Source organism: Alexandromys fortis, unplaced genomic scaffold, assembly GCF_014885135.2.
Source record: "Alexandromys fortis isolate MF-2015 unplaced genomic scaffold, M_Fortis_MF-2015_v1.1 scaffold_31, whole genome shotgun sequence".
NCBI classification, from domain to species: domain Eukaryota; kingdom Metazoa; phylum Chordata; class Mammalia; order Rodentia; family Cricetidae; genus Alexandromys; species Alexandromys fortis.
This window is the reverse complement of record NW_026067974.1, coordinates 10,804,784-10,824,440: the sequence shown is the minus strand read 5'-3', so window position 1 is coordinate 10,824,440 and position 19,657 is coordinate 10,804,784. Positions and strand designations below refer to the sequence as shown.

Below are 19,657 nucleotides of genomic sequence, written 5' to 3'. Positions count from 1 at the left end.
TCAAGGAGGATTTTAATTACTTCATAGATGGGGGAAAGCACAGAATCTAACACAAGTAAAGGCACAATGAACGTGGTGGAGTGGAGTGGAACAGAACCCTTCCTTCAGTTAAATGGTTGTTGGGTTTTTTGTTTTTGTTTCTGCATATGATTTTGAAGGTGGTTATCATTTTATTTTCAAGAAATGAGTCTTAAAGGCAGAATTATAATGGCCTCCTCTTTTCCCTCTCATTCCCTAAATCTGGGTTAAATCTGGGTGGCTCAGAGTCACCTTGACCACATAACTTAGGGACTGAGTCACAGGGAAAGAAAACTTACACCTGGAATGTGAAGACTCTGGTCTGGGTTTGCAGAAGGACAGACAGCGCAGCACAGTGCTATCGAAGGACCTCTGATGCCCGACACTCCACCCCCAGAGCTTCACAGAACGAAGGACCCTGGAGTCACGTTTCTCCCACACTCCCATAAGCACTCAGCCTACAGATTATTCAAGTGATCAGGAGAATTACAACATACCCCAACCCTGAGTTGCTCTGTAGCAAATCTATTTACAGTTATTTTTTCCTCCTCACCTCTCCCTGGAGGTAATTCAAGCTGGGAAGCCACTAGGTAAGGGAATTAATTCCCCTAGTGCAATGCCAGTGACTAGTTTCCTTGCCTTCGCCAGGAAAGGGGGCAGGGACAAATTCCTGGTGACATCCCCAGCTAGGACAGCCCTAGCTGCTCACACAATTGGCCAAGGCTGTGAAAACAGGAGGGCTCCGCAGCTGCAGCAAATCCTCAGGAGAGAGAAAGCTACACCTGGAATGTCCTAGTACTTTGGTCCAGGTTTGGTGACTTGAGACAGGGAAAGAGGGGCATCTAGCTCATTTGAAAATCAGAGGCCACTGTCCAGCTTCAGATAGGGCAGTAAGAAACAGCTACTGTTTCCTATTAGGGAAAACCACTACAAAACCCACAGGAGAGCTGTTGGCAAAGCTTCTTGCTGCTTAGCTGGGCAATGTCTCTTCCCTTTGGGAGGGAACAAAGGAACTAAAAAGATCAGGCAACAGCCTCAACGTGAGACCACCCAATCTCCCACTGAAGAGACGACATCCCATGAGCAGATAAAAAAGCAGTTCTGAAGGGAAATTTTCAGTGCTCTTGCAGCCCTGCTACCTTTAACCTGTATTACAAGCTTTGTACAACATACAAAATAGACCAACAATTTTAAGGATCACATTCCCACCTTCAATAGCAAACATACACTGATAATAAATCTGTTACTAACAGCGGGACCAAATGATATATAAGGCAAAGACATTTACATTAGGTGCTGTGTCATCAACATTCTCTAGAGGAGAACACCCATTTATTCAGATCTAAACCCAGGCCTTTTTTTGGTAGTTGTCCATCGAGCAAAGACAATGGAAATGTAATCAATACCCACATGACACCATCCAAATCTGGGGAATATGAACAGCGCAGGTCATGTGCAGGAAGGATCAGCCCAGTGAAAAGCTGGGGTTTGGCTTTATTTGCTATATCATATATTCTGATGATTTATGTTTCAGTAAGGGGACATCTCTATACACTCTGATAGCATTGTACAAAAGGCATCAACTCCCATTTCAAAAACAAATGGGAAGACTTCACAGTCAAAGTTCAGCAACTAGCGTCTACCCTGGAACTCCTGCAGTACCAGCTCTTCTCTCTGAGCTCTGTTCACTTGAGGATGCTGGGGATACTCCTGGAGATGACTGCTAATGCATGTGAGAAGAATAAGTAGTGAACAAATCAGAAGTCTGGTGAGAACTAGTCATTGCTTGTCCCAAGAGTCCAAGTGGTCCAGGAGATGGCAAAGGGTAACACTCGATAAATAAATAAACCAAGTGAAGCCCACCTTCACCAACACTGGAAGATTTGGGTTTCACCTGGCACTAAACACAGATCCTTAGCCTATGTTCCATTAGATTAGAAAGGTCCCTATGAGCCAGGTGTGATAGTGTATGACATTAATCTCAGCACCCGGGAGACAGAGACAGGTGGATCTCTGTGGGTTCGAGGCCAGCCTGGTCTACAGAATGAGTTCCAGGACAGCCAGTGCTTTCACAGAGAAACCCTGTCTTGAAAAATAATAATAAGAAGAAGAAGAAGAAAAAATAATAATAATAAGGAAAAGAAAAGAAAGGTCCCTGTGACAGTTTAACCCTGTGACGGATGTGAAAGTTTTTAACTAGCTTCCCCTATTTGAGTCAAAGGACAACCTGGTTTCTCCATGGTCATGCAAGGTTGGAGCAGCCTTTGTCCATGGCTATGACTGTACGAAACCAACCTATCCAGTGTGTGGAGTCCTGGGGCCCCACACTGCTGTTGGAGAAGAGACACTCACTGTCTAATAGACCAACCTCAGTTGGAACATCCATTTTTCCTGTGCTGTTTACCTACAACCTGGAAGACAGAAACAATGTATTGCTGGCTGCCAAGGAAGACCCACTGACTGGAGTGTGGCATATCTCCTTAAGTCTTTGTGCTTCTTGGTTTAGAAGACTCGGGATATGCCCCACCCCCAAAGGCCCCATGTATTTCCTTGCCCTTTTCTACTCTGTGGGCTTAGCACCCACAGTCTTGGGAAAGCAGCGCGGCAGAGATAACAGGAGGACCCTGCTGTCGGATGTGAGATGGGTATGAGGAGGCTGTCAAGACCTTTGCAGCCCCAGAGCCAGACCCTCCTGTGAAGTGCTTCCTCCTTCCCTTAGTCTCCCTGGAGCATTCCCCGAGGGCTGCTGACCATTTCAGGGTTAATCAGAAAAAAACTGAGATCGACTTGAGGTTGAGGTTAAGGTCCTCACCCCCTCTTTTCATCTCTTACAGGAAGTTTCTGAGGTTTGTGAATATGAACAATGCACCCAACAAAAAGTGACTCTTCTCTTGAGGGACGGGAAGCCCTCGGGGGAAAGGCAGGGGGTCCCGAGGGGTACAGATGGCCCTGGCCCTCAGCTGCAGAGGAGCTCTGGAATGATCCTCAGTTTACTTCGTCCCCTTCTTTTATTGTCTAGTTCACTGATTAGTATTTAGTGTATGTACAACTTACCCCTTGGAATGGGGAGAGGAGGGATGAGAACAAAACCAAAACACTCTTTAAAAAAAATGAAGAAGATCCATTTCTTTGTCCTTTCTGTAACCTGACCTTTAAAACAGGTCACTTCTGCAAACTCCCCCCCCCCCCCCCCCCCCCCCCCCCCCCCCCCCCCCCCCCCCCCCCCCCCCCCCCCCCCCCCCCCCCCCCCCCCCCNTTCTGTAACCTGACCTTTAAAGCAGGTCACTTCTGCAAACCCCTGACTGCTTCACGAAAAGTACCTTTTCCTCAACAGTCCTGGCCACACCAACCTCCTCAACTATGGAATACAATGCACACAGCACACTTCCCCTTGGTGAATAACAGCAGGCAGGGGTACCGTTCTCTACCCTGCCCAGTGTGTGTCCATTCACCTAACAAGGCACCTTTCCCTGGAAGAAAGCAGGAGAAATGGAGGCTTTCTCCTCTTCTGGCTTAGCAGGGCTTGCTGGAAGAGGGCTGGATAAAGGGCTTGAGACCCTACTGCCAACAGAAAGAATCCAATCACCAAGTCCAGAGATGAGATGCATAGATGGAACTGGGCCAGGAGGATGCTTAGGGTTGGTTGCACTGGAGAAACACTGTAGGAGCTCTCATGCAGGTTTTACGGGTTGGGGGACCATCTGAGAAGAGGAGGTCCATCCTTTTCCTGAGGAGCAGGACCAAGCCAGGCTTCACCTGAGAATGGGTGGCAGAGGTGGGGCTCCACGGGCAGCTGGAGAAACAAGAATCATAGACACGGAGCTCACTTACAGACCTATGTAACATTTCTGAAATGAGACAGGCTCTCTACGTCAATTTTTAACAACAGGGACTATTGCTGAAGAGATGGCTTGGAAGGTGGGCACTTGATGCCAAGGCTGCTGACCCGAGTTAGTCCCCAGGATCCAGGGGACTTGGTGGAAGGAGAAAAGCCAACTCCTGCTGACCTCTACACGTGCAGAAGCACTTTCTAATCCCAGAAAACACACAAACTCTATGTTGCATGCAAACACGGATGCTTTCCTCACTCCCCTCGCACCTCGGTTTGTTTTGCTGGGGTATACTCTCTGAAGATGCTTATACTCTTCTGGAGCAGGGAAGTCTTCTACTGGGTGGAAGGAGTACTTGGACTCAAAATCATCTGTGAAAAGAGGAGAGTATTATGTCATGTCTTCTTATGGGACTTCTTAGGACCTTTCCTATTTACCAATCTCCTCTGGGTTCTGCTGTATGGAGCTGCTCTACCCACCAAACCAAAGTGCCTGAGACAACAAAAGCATCCCCTGGGTGCCTCTGATGAACAGTGGACACCCAAAGACCCTTTATGTGGGGCTGGTATGGTGGCAGGAGCCTATAACCAAGAGCTGTGGAGGCAGAAATCAGAGTATCACTGGGGCTTGCTGGCCAGCCAGTCAGACCAATTGCAGAGCTCCTGGTATAGTGAGAGACCTTATCTAAGACAAATATGGTGGAGAGCAATTAAGGAAGACACCTAATGTTGACCTCTGGCTTCCATAACCACCTGTACACATACATATAAACACATAAAGGCGCACATGTGAACATACACATACAGAGAAAAAAATTTAATCCTTTTAAATTGTGTGTGTTTTGTCTACATGTATGTTTGGACACCATGTGCACACAGCACCCACAGACGCTAATGGAGGGCTTCAGATTTCCTGAAACAGGAGTTACAGACTGTTATGGAGGCTCCATGTTGGTGTTAGGAATTGAACATGGGTCCTCTGAAAATGTACCCAATATTCTTAACTACTGAGCTATCTCTCCAGCCCCTTTATTTATGTGCTGGATAGTTTTATTCAACTTAACACAAGGTAGAGTTATCTGAAAGGAGGGATCCTCAATTGAAAAAATGTCTCCATATAATCTGGCTATATGGAATTTTCTTAATTAGTGATTGATGGGGAATGGCTTGGCCCATTGTGGGTGGTGCTATCCCTGGACTGTGGTCCTGGATTCTATAAGAAAGCAGGCTAAGCGAGTCATGGGGAGCACCTCTCCATGGCCTCTGCATCAGCTCCTGCCTCCAGGTGTCTGCCCTGGTCCTGTCTTGCCTTCCTTCAGTGGTGAGATGCAATATGAAAGTGTAAGCCAAATAAACCCTTTCCTCCCCAACCTGCTTTTTGGTCATGGTGTTTCATCACAGCAATAGAAACCCAAACTAAAACAAATTATTATTGTTGTTGTTGTTGTTATTATTATTATTATTATACAGGGTTTTTCTGTATAGCCCTAGCTATCGTGGAACTAACTCTGTTGACCAGGCTGGCTTCAAACTCACAAAAATCTACCTGTCTCTGCCTCCCAAGTGCTGGGATTAAAGGCATGTACCACCATTGTCAAGCTATTATTATTTTTGTTCATTTTGAGACAGGGTCTCACTATGTAGCCTTGGCTAACCTGGAACTATGAGACCAGCATGGTCTCAAACACACAGAGATCTGCTCAACTCTGCCTTCGAAGTGCTAGGATCAAGGTGAATGCCACACGACCAGAACCAGTACCTCCCCTTCTAAAATTCCAAATGTAAAGGAGTCAAAGGCTGACTCTACATCTTTCCACCAAAATCCAGACTCTTTGGGAAAGGAGCACAAGTGTGTGTGCAAGCAGAAACAAGAAGCTCCAGAAACAAGGTGGGCTTGCAAGACTGCTGCTATGGGAAACAAACTGAATTAAATTTAAGGGGTGGTAGTCATTAACCTCAAATGTCTCTCTAGCTAGCGAGTTTTAACAGAAATCTTTCTTTCAGCCTTGGTTATCCTATATTGCTCTGCAACACGGTTCAGTCAGCCGTGTCTAGCTCCACTCCTACTCTCTATGACCTCTTCCTAAGATTCAAACGTCTGACGTCTTATGGGCATGGCAAGATCACACCTCAAGAGGTCCTTTTTCTATTCAAAGCTTTTTTTGTTTAGATAGGGTCTTACTATGTATTGCAGACAGGTTTTGAATTTAAGATTCTCCTGCACCAGCTTAAACCCTGTGTGCTGGGACTACAGACACACACCACCGTGCCCCACTACATTCAGAGGTTTCTGCAATAAGGATGTATGCTCAAAGCAAAACTCTCGTGCAACTGTGTCAGGGGTAGTGATAGAGGAGCAACCCTGAAGAACTTAGCGTGTTAATGCTTTCAAGAGATATCATGGTCTACACCACACATCTTCAAAAGAGTACAACTTATGGCTCTATTCTAGACTGTGAGGTGAATTCTCTTAAGTAGAGATCTCAACATTTATAAGCTTGGAAAACATGATCCAATATGCGCCTGTTCTAGTCAATTTCCTGCTTCTCTACATAATAACAGTGGGGTCCAAATAAATAAAATGATGTCCTCAAAAAAAGGCGTGGTGGCGCACGCCTTTAATCCCAGCACTCGGGAGGCAGAGGCAGGCAGATCTCTGTGAGTTTGAGACCACCCAGGTCTACAAGAGCTAGTTCCAGGACAGGCTCCAAAACCACAGAGAAACCCTGTCTCGAAAAACCAAAAAAAAAAAAAAAAAAAAAAATACAGCTGGTTTGTCACTGGCCTCTGTATGTTTTGTTTTTGTAGTGCTGGGGTTGAAACTAAGGGCCTCTGTCAGCTAAGCTTGTTTGGCTTTTCGTGCTGTTTCTGTACTGTGGGATTAAGCCCAGGACTTGTACACATTAGGCTAATGCTGTACCACTGAGCTTCACCCTAAGCCTCTTGAGTTTTTAAGTAACCAGGAAGGAACTCCCCTCCTTGAACACATGATTCTAGGATGTATGAGAATAAAGAGGACAGTCGCTGATGGGAAGCTTCATCAGTGACTCTTGTGGGGACCTGAGAGTAGCTTTAGAATCAGTATGAACCCTGATGACTTGATTTCAGTCTGTCATGTAAGGAAAGAATGTCAATGGATCGGAAGCACAAGTCAGGAAAAGTCAGGAGGGACCTGCTGCGAACAAGACTGCTGCTCTGGCCTATTCTCCATCTACAGGAGCCATCTGGCACCAGTGAGTCGGTGAAGTCACCACCAGAACTATGAGACAAAGTCACTATTAGCTAGGCGGTGGTGGCGAACACCACCCAGCCTTTAGGAGGCAGAGGCAGGCGGATCTCTGTGAGTTTGAGGCCTGCCTGCCTGCCTGGTCTACAGAGTGAGTTCCAGGACAGCCAGGCCTACACAGTGAAACCCTATCTTGACACAACAAACAAACAAATCACTGACAACTTACCCAAGAAGGAACGGACAGTGGTGATGGAGTCTCTATGGCCATTCCTCAGGGGTGGTGGTGGAGGAGGGGGTGGCCCAGCTGGCGTCCTTGAGGGTGGAGGTGGGGGCTTTCCTCTGCTCGGAGGCTCTGACCCATGCATTCGATAAGGTGGTGGGGGAGGAGGAGCATCCCTGGCACCATTTCGGACCGTGGGTAGAGGGGGTGGAGGAGCTGCAATTAAAATCCAAAGCAGTTGGCTTGTGTTGGAAATGGTAAAGTAAAGAAGGGCTTGAGAGACATAAGCTAAGAAAGCAGCGGGGGGGGGGGGGGGGGGGGGGGGGGGGGGGGGGGGGGGGGGGGGGGGGGGGGTGTGCGGTGAGGGAGCAAACGTGAGAAATGCACAATGATACAGAAGTATAGAAATGCTGTAATGAAATTCACTGTTTTATACACCAACTATAAAATAAAAACCATAGAATGCCAGGTAACGGTGGCACACACCTTTACAGCACTCAGGAGTCAGAGGCAGGTGGAACTCTGAGTTTGAGGCCAGTCTGGTCTACAGAGTTTCCAGGAGAGCCAGGACTAGACAGAGAAACACTGTCTCGAAAAACAAAATAAAGCAAACAATCATAGAAAATAAAAGAGAGATGGGGTGGCTGCTGCTCCTCCTCCACTCTGTTCCCTCCCTCTGTCATTGTTTGTTTATTTTTGGTCTGTTGGGTGTTTTTGGTTTTTTGTAACAAAACAAGGCTTCTGTGTGCAGCCTCAGCTGTCCTAGAACTTACTCTGTGGACAAGGCTGGTTTGGAACTTGCTGCTTTCTGCTCAGCCTCCAACGGAAACAAACATGTATTATCATATAATATTGTTATAATGTGATTTAATAGAAATAAGTCCATGAATTACTTAGATGCCCTTTACATAAAACAAGTTCAACAGCACACTACATTTTTACAAACACTTCTAGCTTACAGACAACAAACAAACTCAAGAGAATCAGAGAAATTTGCCCCATGTTATACAACAGATACAGCCACTCCTCAAGACTGTGGGCTGCTCAGAACTCCTGCTCTGGGTACTGAGCGGGCAGCAGGCTGAGGCCTCCCCTTAGCCCATGCTCACGGCTACCGAACACAATACAACTCATAGTATATGAAAAGCAAGAAATCTGCAGAATTGACACTACTTACCTCTGTTTTATTTTCTCTGCTTTTATTACCGAATGGGATTAGAAAGAAAGAGGATTGTTCACATTAAGAGTCTTTTAAGGGGGCTGCAGAGATAGCTCAGTGGTAGAGCACTGGCTGTTCTTCCAGAGGACCTGGGTTCAATTCCCACCCACATGGCAGCTCACAACTGTCTATAACTCCAGTTCCGGGGGATCTGATACCCTCACACAGATATACATGCAGGCAAAACAGCAATGCACATGAAATAGAGATTTTAAAAAAAAAAAAAAGTGGCTTAAAAAAAGTCTTAAAATCTACAAGTTAAAAACTTTTTATTTTTTATATTTATTTATGTGCATCCATGTTTGCCTGCATGTGTGTATAAACTATATGCATGCCTCATGCCAGCAGAGGTCAGCAAAAGAGTATTCCAGAGTACTCCTTGAACTGGGTGCAGGGAACTGACCTGGGTCCTCTGGCAGAGCAGTCATTGTCTCTCTAGCTGTCCCCCACCTGATGTGTGCATTTTTTCCCTTTAAACCTGAACTTTACAGAATCCTGGGCTATCTTATGGCTGGCTATAGGCAGGGAAATACCATGTCATCAATATTATCAGGTTGTTGTCTGGGGTGCCCTCTAAAAGACTGTTAATGAAGCCGGCTGTGATGGTGTATCTCTTTAATCCTATTACTAGAGAGGCAGAGGCAAGTGGATCTCTGTGAGTTTGGGGCCAGCTTGGTTCAGGACAGCCAGGGCTGTTACACCTACAAACCCTGTCTTAAAAAACCAAAAAAGTGCTACTGGGAGCACAAATTTACAGGAAACATAATTTGTATTTATTTTTATTTATGCATGTGTATGTGTGCCATGTGTGCACAAGCGCCCATGGAGGCCAGAGGAGGACATCAGATCCCCTGGAGCTGGAGTTACAGGAGGTTGTGAGCTGCTGTGATATGGGCTGGGAGCCAAGTCCAGGTCCACAGGAAAAGCAGCAGTGCTTTGGCAACCGTTCTATTTGTATATGGACACAGTCAACCAGGCCTTCACCAAGGTTCCTATATACTGCTTTCTTAAACGTTCTTTTCTGGTTTTGGTCACACACGGTCTCCCTACATTGTCCAGGCTGACCTCAAACTCCAGTGGCTCAAGCCAGCCTCTGCTTCAGCCTCCAACACAGGTGGCATCCATTCCTAATTCGTGAACCTACCCCAATTTGCTTCCTCAACGCTGCACAGAGGGTCCCTTGATGTTCAGTCCACAGCCAGTTCTCAGTGTCCAGCTGGCCTTTCGGCAGCACTGCACACAGAGGACCACTTCCTTTATCCTGCTCCTTTTCCATCACTCTACCAAGTTCATTTTTCCTGTTTTGATTTTTGTGTTTAATTTTTATTATTTTATATGTATGGGTGTTTTGCTTACATGCATATCTGTACACCATGTGTGCCTGATGCCCTCGGAGACCATAAGAGAGCATCAGATCTCTTGAAATTGGCACTACAGACAGTTGTGAGCCAATGTGTGGGTGCTAGGAAACCAACCCAGGTGCTCTGGAAGACCAGTTAGCGCTCGTAACCATTGAGCCATCTCTCCAGCCACCAGGCATGTGTTTGTTGTTGTTGTTGTTGTTTTTCATAACAGGGTTTCTCTGTGTAACACAGTCCTAGTTGTTGTGGACTTGCTTTGTAGACTAGGCTGGCTTTGAACTTAGAGATCCACCTGCCTCCCAAGTGCAAGATTAAAGGTGTGCCACACTACGCCCGGCTAGCATGTGGTTTTGTTGTTGTTTTTTAGTTTTATATAAGATTTATTTAGAGCCAAGTGTGTTAGTGCATACCTTTGATCCCAGCATTCTGCAGGCAGAAGCAGATGGATCTCTATGAGTTCAAGGCTAATGTGCTCTACATACCAAGTTCCAGGCCAATCAAAGGTACACATGGAGACCTTGTCTCGAAAACAAAATAATTCACTTGGAATGGGACGAGGTCAGCTCCAAATCTTCCCAGAGTCCTACACATTATCCCGGAAGACTTGGCTTTCCCACTTTCCCTCTTGCCAGCTCCCGACTCATTCCAGTCCTTTTGCAATGGCCTCCCTGCTGTCCGGAGTGATGACTGTTTCTATTTCAGATCCGCTTCACACTGGTACCATACAGGGTAAGCCTCGTCTCACTCTCCTCTCCTCTAGTTCAAATACCAGCATCCTTTCCCTGGTTTGTATTTCTCTAAAACATACTACATACCATGTTTATAGATTTATAGATTTACTAGGTTGTGCACAAGTTTTTTAATCTCTTCCCTAACAATTACCAACACATAAAGGGCACCCAATAAACCAGGTGAATACATGAACTCTTACTCTAATTACTGAAGAGATGCTCTTAGAAAAAACAAAGAGAAAAGAGAAAAGGCTTCCAAACACTTACCTGCTCCCCTACTAGGAGGGTCTCGGGCTGGGGGAGGTGGCCTGTTACTCAACAAGAAGGGGGAGGCAGAGGTGGGTGGAGGAGGTGCAAGGCCTCTGACTGGCCCTGGTGTCTTCCTATGCAAAGAATTGTGTCTTTGTGGCAGCTCAGGGGCTGACTCATTAGTGGGACTTGAGGGTCCATTGGGGACCCCAGGAGGCTGGCGGTAAGGCGGTGGGGGAGGAGCCAGAGACTGGCCACTTGGTCCAGTTCTGATATTCACAGGGGAAGGAGGTGGTTTTACAGAGGGTGGAGCAGGATGTCCTTCTCGACTCGGGTGCAGCCTCTGTCCAGGTGTTGGAGGCAAGGGTTTCTCCCTGTTGTAGGCCTGAGCTTTGCTGCTGTGCACAGGCAGAGGAGTGGGGGGCGCATTGGCACGGCGCCCTGGAGGCGGTGGGGGAGGAGCAGATGAGCTGTGTTTCATGCCTGTACCGCTAGTGGTATTGGGACGAGAGAGGTCGGGTAAAGAGGGTCTCTGCGTCCGGGGCAGTTCTGGGAGGGAGGCTCGGCTGCTGTCAGTATCATCTTGAGGACGCCCACTGGCTGTAGACACTGGAGGCCTCGGAGCAGCAGCTCGAGAACTGGGGACTTGTAGGGCTGGCTTAGCAGCTAGAGTATCTACAAACAACAGAACACTGTGTTAACAGTTACATGCACATCGGTCAGGCCTCTGGTTGGCCCAGCCTCCTCAGTGCACCTTGCACAACAGCTGAGAAAGTACCAGCAAAGTTCTTGGGTCTGTTTGCTTTCCTGTGTCCCCGGCTCAAGCTCAGAGCCTCAAGCGTGCCAAGTACTTGCCTTACTACTGAGCCACATCGCTAGCCCTAGCTCTGAGTTTTAATCAGGTTTCAGATTCAGAGTCTCTTGACACAAAATGAACACATTTGAATTGAATTACATTCATTTATTTTACCCCCCCTTTTTAGGGGGGTGTATTTATGTACCCCTGGCTGTCCTGGAACCTGCTCTGTAGATCAGGCTGGCCTCAAATACACAGAGACTCACCTGTCTCTGCCTCCTGAGTGTGCACCACCATGCTGGCTTGTTGTTCTGTTTCTGGCTTATTTCACTCAACACAATGTCATCTAGGCCTGTCCATGTTGTCACAAATAACATTAATTTCTTTTGCAGGGCGGAATAGTAATCTATTCTCTGTGTGTATACCTTTGTGTGTGTGTGAATATTCTGAATGTAGTTATTTATGTATTTAGAGATTAGGTCTCATGTAACCTAGATTGGCCTCAGACTCAGAAAGTAGTCAAGGATGAACTTGAATGTCTGAGATTCTCCTGCCTCCACCTCCCAAGTTCTGGGATTACACGTATACCACCTAGCTTGGTTTATGCAGTGCTAGAAACTAAACTCAGGTCTTCACACACACTAGCCAAGTCTTCAACTCATTGAGCTACAACCCAGCACTTAAAATCTTTTTTGTTTCTTTAAGGCAGGCTCTCAACTCTTGCGGTTCAGTCTGAACTCAAAACTTGTGATTTTCCTGCCTCAACCCTGCAGGTGGGACTGCAGTCACATGCTACAGCAGCATCTCACATTCTCTTTACCTAAGTTAAACGCATTTTTATTTAACTCTCGGCCTTGCTTTACTGAGCAACTATGCTTGTCTCTTCTTCCTTCCACCTTCAACCTAAGATAGCACGCTTGGAGCAAGTCAAAAAAACAAACACTGTTGGGAGCTAGCCCAAGAGATAACTTCTCAGATACCTGAAGCATCCTTGGCTCCCACAGGTCGCAGCTTGGGCACTCCTCCTTGAAAGAGACCTCCCTTGGGTTGCAAAGCAGCAGCTCCAGGGCCATAGCCACCACCACTCCCTCTGGGCTCTGGAAGGCAGAGGTGAGGTTTCATTTCACATGCTCTGAGCTGCTGACCAAGTCAAGCCTGAGAAGAAACGATTCCTCTATCTAGGCTCTAATTTACAAACATACCAATCTTACTTTTGCCTCTCTATCAAGAAGCGGCAGCAAGAGTAGCAGCGCTACCACTAAAACACACAACCCAAGGGCACCTAGGTCTTGCAGCTGCACACCTTCATGCAAGGACTATTACAAAAAACAAGCAAACTAAAAGGACAAAGGGAAGGAGGAGCCATTTTTATTTAGGGGGAAGGAGAACAACTCAATTAAAATAGACAAGCTCAACAGTTCTCTGGGCCCTCTTCCCCACATTGGGGGCGGGGGAGACAAGGAAGTGCGAACAAACGTTCCTGAGGCCTACAAGAATGGACTTGTACAGCAATTGTAAAACCATCCTTGGTTTCAGCCAGGAAGCCTCTAGGAATGTGGTGGTCTTCTGAGAACAGCGACAGATGGGCCCTAACAAACACTATCATCAGCAGGAGAGGACTTTAACCCCGAGAAGAGCTGAGGAGAACTTTCATAACGTTCAACTCCACAGCTGGTAGGAAAGTCCAGATATCCAGGACACCATTTTCCCACTGGAGAGACTACAGTAAGTGTGATGCCCAGAAGTCTTCTAATCCTGGGACCCCCAACTCACTCTCGATGACAGGAGCACTCCGATCATTAATGTTGGTCACCTTCTTCAGTTTGGTCCCTTTGCAAATGTCTTGTAAGAGGGCTCCTCGGTTCCGCTGTTCATCTCTACTGAGTTTGGGCTGCTCTGTGTTTGCCTGGAGGAAGAAGGAAATATGTAACTTTACCCTAAGAGCTCCTTTTATCACATGCTTGGCATAAATGACTTAAGCCAAGGGATTCCGTAAGATGCCACAACACATTCAGATATATGCACCAAGTAGCAATATCACCTTGTGCCATCATTCTGTGAAGGACACAGACCACCCTCCAATTCACAGTTTCTGAGAGGGGCAAGACTAGCCATGAATTTGTGTCTTGGACATATTAATGTGGCACCACTGCCAGCACAGCTTTTTCTGGGCAGACACTATGCCTCAGGCATTGTGCTAAGTATTACTTAGATCACCTCATTTAAAACCTGAAAAACTCATACAGAAAGATATGATTATCAATATCCACATTTGAAAAGTGTGGATCAGAAGCTGAATAGTTTCCGATGGTCATGCAATTACTAATTGGTCAAACAAGAATTCACAGCCCAATGCTGACTCTAAAGAATATTATCCCAGCATAACTTGCTACCTTCTTGCTACTTTGTCTTCTACATGATGTTATACAGTAGACCTTGATAGTCCTACTCTAAAACCGAGGAAAGAACAGTTCTACAAAGTTTAGGACACATGATTAACAGACACCAGAACCAATATTTTAAACTTCAAAATATTATTTTTCATTACTGTGTGTGTCCATGCTCAAAGTGCAAAGGTCAGAGGACAACTTTCCTGAGCTGGTTCTCTCCTTCCACTTTGGGGTCCGGAGACTGAGTTCAGATGGTCAGGCTTGCACAGCGAGAGTCTGTGTAGCCCTGTGTGTCCTAAAACTCACTCTGTAGACCAAGCTGGCCTCTAACTCAGAGATCTGCCTCTGCCTCTCAAGTACTGAGATTAAAGTTATATTTGGAGCTGGAAAAATGGCTCAGTGGTTAATAGCGGCCACTGCTCTTACAGAGGGATCCCCAGCACCCACATGCAACTTACAACTGTCTATAATTCCAGTTCCAGGGAGATTCAATGCCTCAGGCGTTTACAGGCATGTGCACAGACCCACACATAAACACATAATTAAAAATAAAAATAAAACCCTTTCTTAAAAGATTTATTTTTATGTATATGAGTGTTTTGCCTATATGTATGTATATATTTACATATGTATGTGCATTACTTGTGTGTCTGGTATTCAAGGAGGTAAAAAAGAGTATCAGATCCCCTGGAACTAGGGTTATAAGTAGTTATGAGTCACCACATGGGTGCTAGAAACTGAACCTAGGTCCTCTGCAAGAGCAGTAAAGTGTTGCTCTTAACTTTTGAGACCCAAAACTTGAATTTTTTTTGTTTTGTTTTGGATGAGGTCTCACTGTGGAGCCAGGCTGGCCTGGAAATTAAGAGTTCTGCCTGTCTCTGCCTCCCAAGTGGTATGCCTAATTTTCTTCCTTTCTAGGTAGAGAATAAGACGCGATAGACTTGGATTTAAAATGGACTGGAGGGGTTAGAGATGACAGTTAAGAGCACCGACTGCACTTCCAAAAGACCTGGGTTCAATTCCCAGCACCCACAAGACAGCTCACAACTATCTGTAACTCCAGTTCTAAGGGACCTGACACCCATGGCAAAACACCAATGAACATAAAATAAAATTAATTAAAATGGCCTGGAGCTGGAAAAAGAGCACTTGCTGCTATTCTAGAGGACCTGGGTTCAATTCTTAGCTTATACATGGCAGTTCATCATCGTCGGTAATTCCAGTTTCAGGGGATCTGATGGCCTCTTCTGGCCTTTAAGGACACCAGTCACTCACATGGTACACAGATACATGCAGGCAAAACACCCATACATATAAAACAATAAAAACTTTAATGTATTTTCTCTAAATTTGTCAAATGCTAATGGACTGAACATTGTTAATGTAATTCTTGACTGTATATATTGTATATAGTTATTGTACTTATTGTATATAGTTTTTCTATGTTAACTATAACTGTCTCTTTTTATTTTAGACAAAAAAAAAGGGGGAAATGTTGTGATATTTTATTTATGTTCTGACAAATAAAGCTTGCCTGAAGATCAGAGGGTGGAGCTAGCCACCAGTGAGGTCTGGAGGTCTGCACAGACAGGCAACAGGAAGTGATATGGCTGGGCAGACCGAGGAAGTAATAAGGTGGGGGGCGCAGACAGTAGCTTGGCCCTTTTTGGTCTGAGGAATCGGAGAGATAAGAGGTGACTATGGCTGGCCCTTTACTTCTTTCATCATTTACCCCGGGTTTTTATTATTAAGACTAATTAGGATCGCGCCCCACGTTGGGCACCAGATGAACCTAATTAGTCTCCTACCTGGGAGTAGGAGAGGAGAGGAAATGATAGCAGGAAACTACCACTCAAATCCTCAACCCCTCTCAAGGATGTCAGAGAAATGAGACTAACCTACTTGTAAGACAGGTAGCTTAGGAAGAAACACTAGCTCCAACTCCATGAGTCCAAATCTCCATTTGGAATGAAGCAGGACAGGGAACAAAACATGTCAGTGTGATCCTCAGAGGACCTCTCAGAAGTCCAAACTAGTTGAGGCACAGGCTTGTGTGTTCCTTATCTCCTTACACTGCCTGCTATTAAGTGTGTCTCCTAAGGAGCCTCAAGAATCCAGGATGCAGCTGAGCAGTTGCTCAGGCCTACACTCCAGAAGGCATGCAGAAGGCAAAGAAAAAAGGATCACACTGCAAGGTAGAGGCCAGTCTGACCTACATAGCAAGTTACTGGCCAGCCACACAGCAAGATCCTGTCTCAAAATGCTAGGGAAAGTTTTTAAAGGTCAAATATATACAAAAGTTATAGATGGTATTAAAAATGATTAGTGGACATGGTTATCTCTTATCTGTAATCCCAGCAGTTGGAGGAATGAGACAAGAAGACCTAAAGTTTAAGGCCAGCAAGGTCAGCCTGGACTACATAGCAAGATCCTGTTACAAACAAAACCAAACAAACCACAAGGGGGTAGGTGCTGGAGAGGTGGTTCCATCCTCAAGAGCATTTACTGCTCCTTCAGAGGATGCAGGTTCAGTCCCCAGCACCCATTTCTGGCCATACAGCTGCTTGGAACTCTAGTTCCAGAGGATCCTGGAGCCCTCTCCTGCCTCCTGTGGCCTGAGGCATGCATGCGGTGCACATACATACATGCAGGCAATACATGTAAAGTAAATATAAAAGAAATTAAAAAAAACAACAGAGCTACAGAGCAAGATCAGAGTGAAAGAGTGGTTAGGTAAGAAAATTTACAAGTTTTAAACAAAAAGGACTGAAAAGAAAAAGAACAAAACAGTATGAGAAGCCTACCAATTTACTTAAAGGTTTGAAGACAACCTAGTGGAGAGATTACGTACCTGATTAAAAGTGGGAGGTGGGGGAGGACCAGGTGGGGGCGGGGGAGGAGGAGGAATTGGCATCCTTGCCCTGCTCCCAGTTGGCACCGTTTTCTCTCCGTCTTTATTTGTAGCTTTAGGTCATTCATATACCTGTAAACAAAATCAAATTCAAAACAACAGCTTTATAATTAGAGGCTCTGCGTGCCCAGGTCGAGAGGATTGGACAGGGACAGAGACCCTGAGCACTTCATCCCTACATAAACACTCTGTCAAACACCACCTTACAGTCTCCTTTATACATTATTCTTGGTGGAAGTGGGAATCAAACCCAGGTCCTCAAAGGTGCTAAGCATGGGCTTCATCACTGATTTCTACTCCCACACCAACTAAAAACAAACAACAACAAAAAACACTTTATATGTTAGAAGTTCTAGGTTCACAGCAAAACTGAGCAAGAAGTACTACAAGTTTCCATGCATGCATCTCACTGTGCTAAAGTGTGATTAACAGGTCAGGCATGCACCTACCCCACAGTGTGATTGGTGGATCAGGCACTAAGAATATGTCTGACGCTTTAAGAAGCTGCCAAACTTCTTCAAAAGTTGCTCTACCCACTTAGGATTTGCACCAGCAACAAAGAACTTCTGTTGCTCCGCATCTGCCACACTTGGCGCTGTCAGTTGGGAGTTTGGCCACTCAATGTCTGTTTAGGTCCTTTTGACTTTGGGGGTGATGGTGCTCCCCAGGGCTAAGGTATGCTAAGTCCACATTCTACCAATGAGCCATTCATAACCCTAGCCTTACTTTTTTTTCCAATTAGACTTTTCATTTTACTATTGGGTTCAAGAACTCTGTCTCTAGTGAAATATTTTCTCCCAGTTTGTGGCCTGCCTTCTCAATCTCTCTCTCTCTCTCTCTCTCTCTCTCTCTCTCTCTCTCTCTCTCTCTCTCTCTCTCTCTCCAGCCTTTTAAGAATATAAAATCATTCTGAGTTTGTGAGGCATTCAAGAACAAACTGTAGACTAGACTTGACTCATAGGCCACAGTTCACCTGTACCTGGCAATAGTCACACCCACGGGACTTGATTAGAGAATAAATACCACATGAGAAACTGCCTGCTGACTTGGTCACACAATTTGAAACCTACGGCTGTCTGCCCACTGCAGTCTGCTTCACTTCACACAGAACTGAAACGAGGAAACTGACTGACGGAGGACACTGAACTGGCTGAAGATATAACCAGGCTCAAAAACACCAAGTCCTCCAAGGCTTGGTCCCGAGAAAATCTCCTTTCTTGATCTCTAAAATTGAAAGCCAAAATAGCACTGGCACCATGAATGCAAACTCACAGATAGGAAAGATATAATATAATATAATATAATATAATACAATATAAAAGGCAGTTAGAGGCACTTGCCACTCTTGCAGCTCCCACCCCAGGTTGTTCACAACAGCCTGGAACTCCAGTTCCAGGAAATTCAATGCCTTCTTCTGACCTCACAGGTTCCACACACATGTGGCACAAAGACATACAGAAACAAAAGTAAAAATAAGTCTTTTAAAAAAAATTAAAATAAAGTCCATTTGTCAGTCCACAGAGGAACTGCCTCTAAACAGAGTAACTAATGTGATTAGGGCACAAGGAGATTCTCAGTAGCCCACAGTACAGATGGGAGGCCATGTGTATCAAGCCAGTCACAGGACGGCTTAGCTCTGAACTCCTTACAGGGATATTCATAATTCACTGTTAATAAGAAGTCATTTTAATAGTCCTTCAATGTCCTGGAGTGAAGGAAGGAAAGAGGAGAGATCCAAAGACCAAGAACAGCTGCAGGAGAGTAGAACTGATCAGAAAGTTGACTGGAAATCTCCAACCCCAACTCCTGCCTGTGTGATGTCCAACAGACTATCTGCTTCACAGAGATGCCTGGACAGGGAGTTCTCATGGAGGACGATATCTACACTCACTTCAAAACCAAGTGGTGGGGTGATGAGATGACATTTGCCTCCAAACCTGACAACCTGAGTTCAATCCTTAGGGCCAACACAGTTTAGGGGAAAAAAAAAAAAAAAAAAAGGTTCAAACAAGTTGTCTTCTGACTCACACACATCTCAGGAGGGGCTTCAGAGATAGCTAGTAATATGTGACAAGTTCAGTCCCCAGAACTAATATTTAAAAAGCTGGGTATTAGCCAGGCAGTAATGGTGCACACCTTTGATCCCAGCACTTGGGAGGCAGAGGCAGTCAGATCTCTGAGTTCGAGGCCAGCCTGGTTTACAGAACAAGTTCCAGGATAGCCAGGGCAACATAGAGAAAGATAGATAGATAGATAGATAGATAGATAGATAGATAGATAGATAGATAGATAGATAGATAGATAGATAGATAGATGTGGTGGCACACTTATAAATCTGGTGCTAAGGAGACAAGACAGGAGGAACCAGCCTAGGCATTGACAAGTTTTAGGCCAGTGAGAGACTCTGTCTCTACATAAGGTGGACAGCATTCTTAAGAAAGGACATTCAGGGCTGGAGAAGTGGCTCAGCAGTTAAGAGCATTGCCTGCTCTTCCAAAGGTCCTGAGTTCAATTCCCAGCAACCACATGGTGGCTCACAACCATCTGTAATGAGGTCTGGTGACCTCTTCAGGCATGCACGCAGACAGAATATTGTATACAAAATAAATAAATATTTTTTTAAAAAAGGACATTCAAATTGTCCTTCCACAAGTACAAATACACATATGTACACACACACACACACACACACACACACACACAC

The 19,657-nt window shown here is 45.5% G+C and overlaps 1 protein-coding gene across 2 annotated transcripts in view; it reads right to left on the bottom strand.

Annotated features, from left to right (window-relative positions):
* Window positions 1-3,319: 3,319 nt before the first annotated feature.
* Wipf2 (WAS/WASL interacting protein family member 2) overlaps window positions 3,320-19,657 on the bottom strand; it is a 30,840-nt gene continuing 14,502 nt past the window's right edge. Inside the window, exons 2-8 of one of the 2 annotated variants that reach the window (XM_050156625.1) lie at window positions 16,894-17,025; window positions 13,426-13,558; window positions 12,633-12,749; window positions 10,875-11,531; window positions 7,303-7,512; window positions 4,118-4,219; window positions 3,320-3,811 (exon numbers count right to left, since the gene is read on the bottom strand). In XM_050156625.1, coding sequence (XP_050012582.1) covers window positions 3,771-3,811; window positions 4,118-4,219; window positions 7,303-7,512; window positions 10,875-11,531; window positions 12,633-12,749; window positions 13,426-13,558; window positions 16,894-16,956 — 1,323 coding nt within the window. In that variant the 5' untranslated portion in view covers window positions 16,957-17,025 and the 3' untranslated portion in view covers window positions 3,320-3,770. The remainder of the gene's footprint in view (window positions 3,812-4,117; window positions 4,220-7,302; window positions 7,513-10,874; window positions 11,532-12,632; window positions 12,750-13,425; window positions 13,559-16,893; window positions 17,026-19,657) is intronic. The other variant, XM_050156624.1, reaches the window with a different exon arrangement.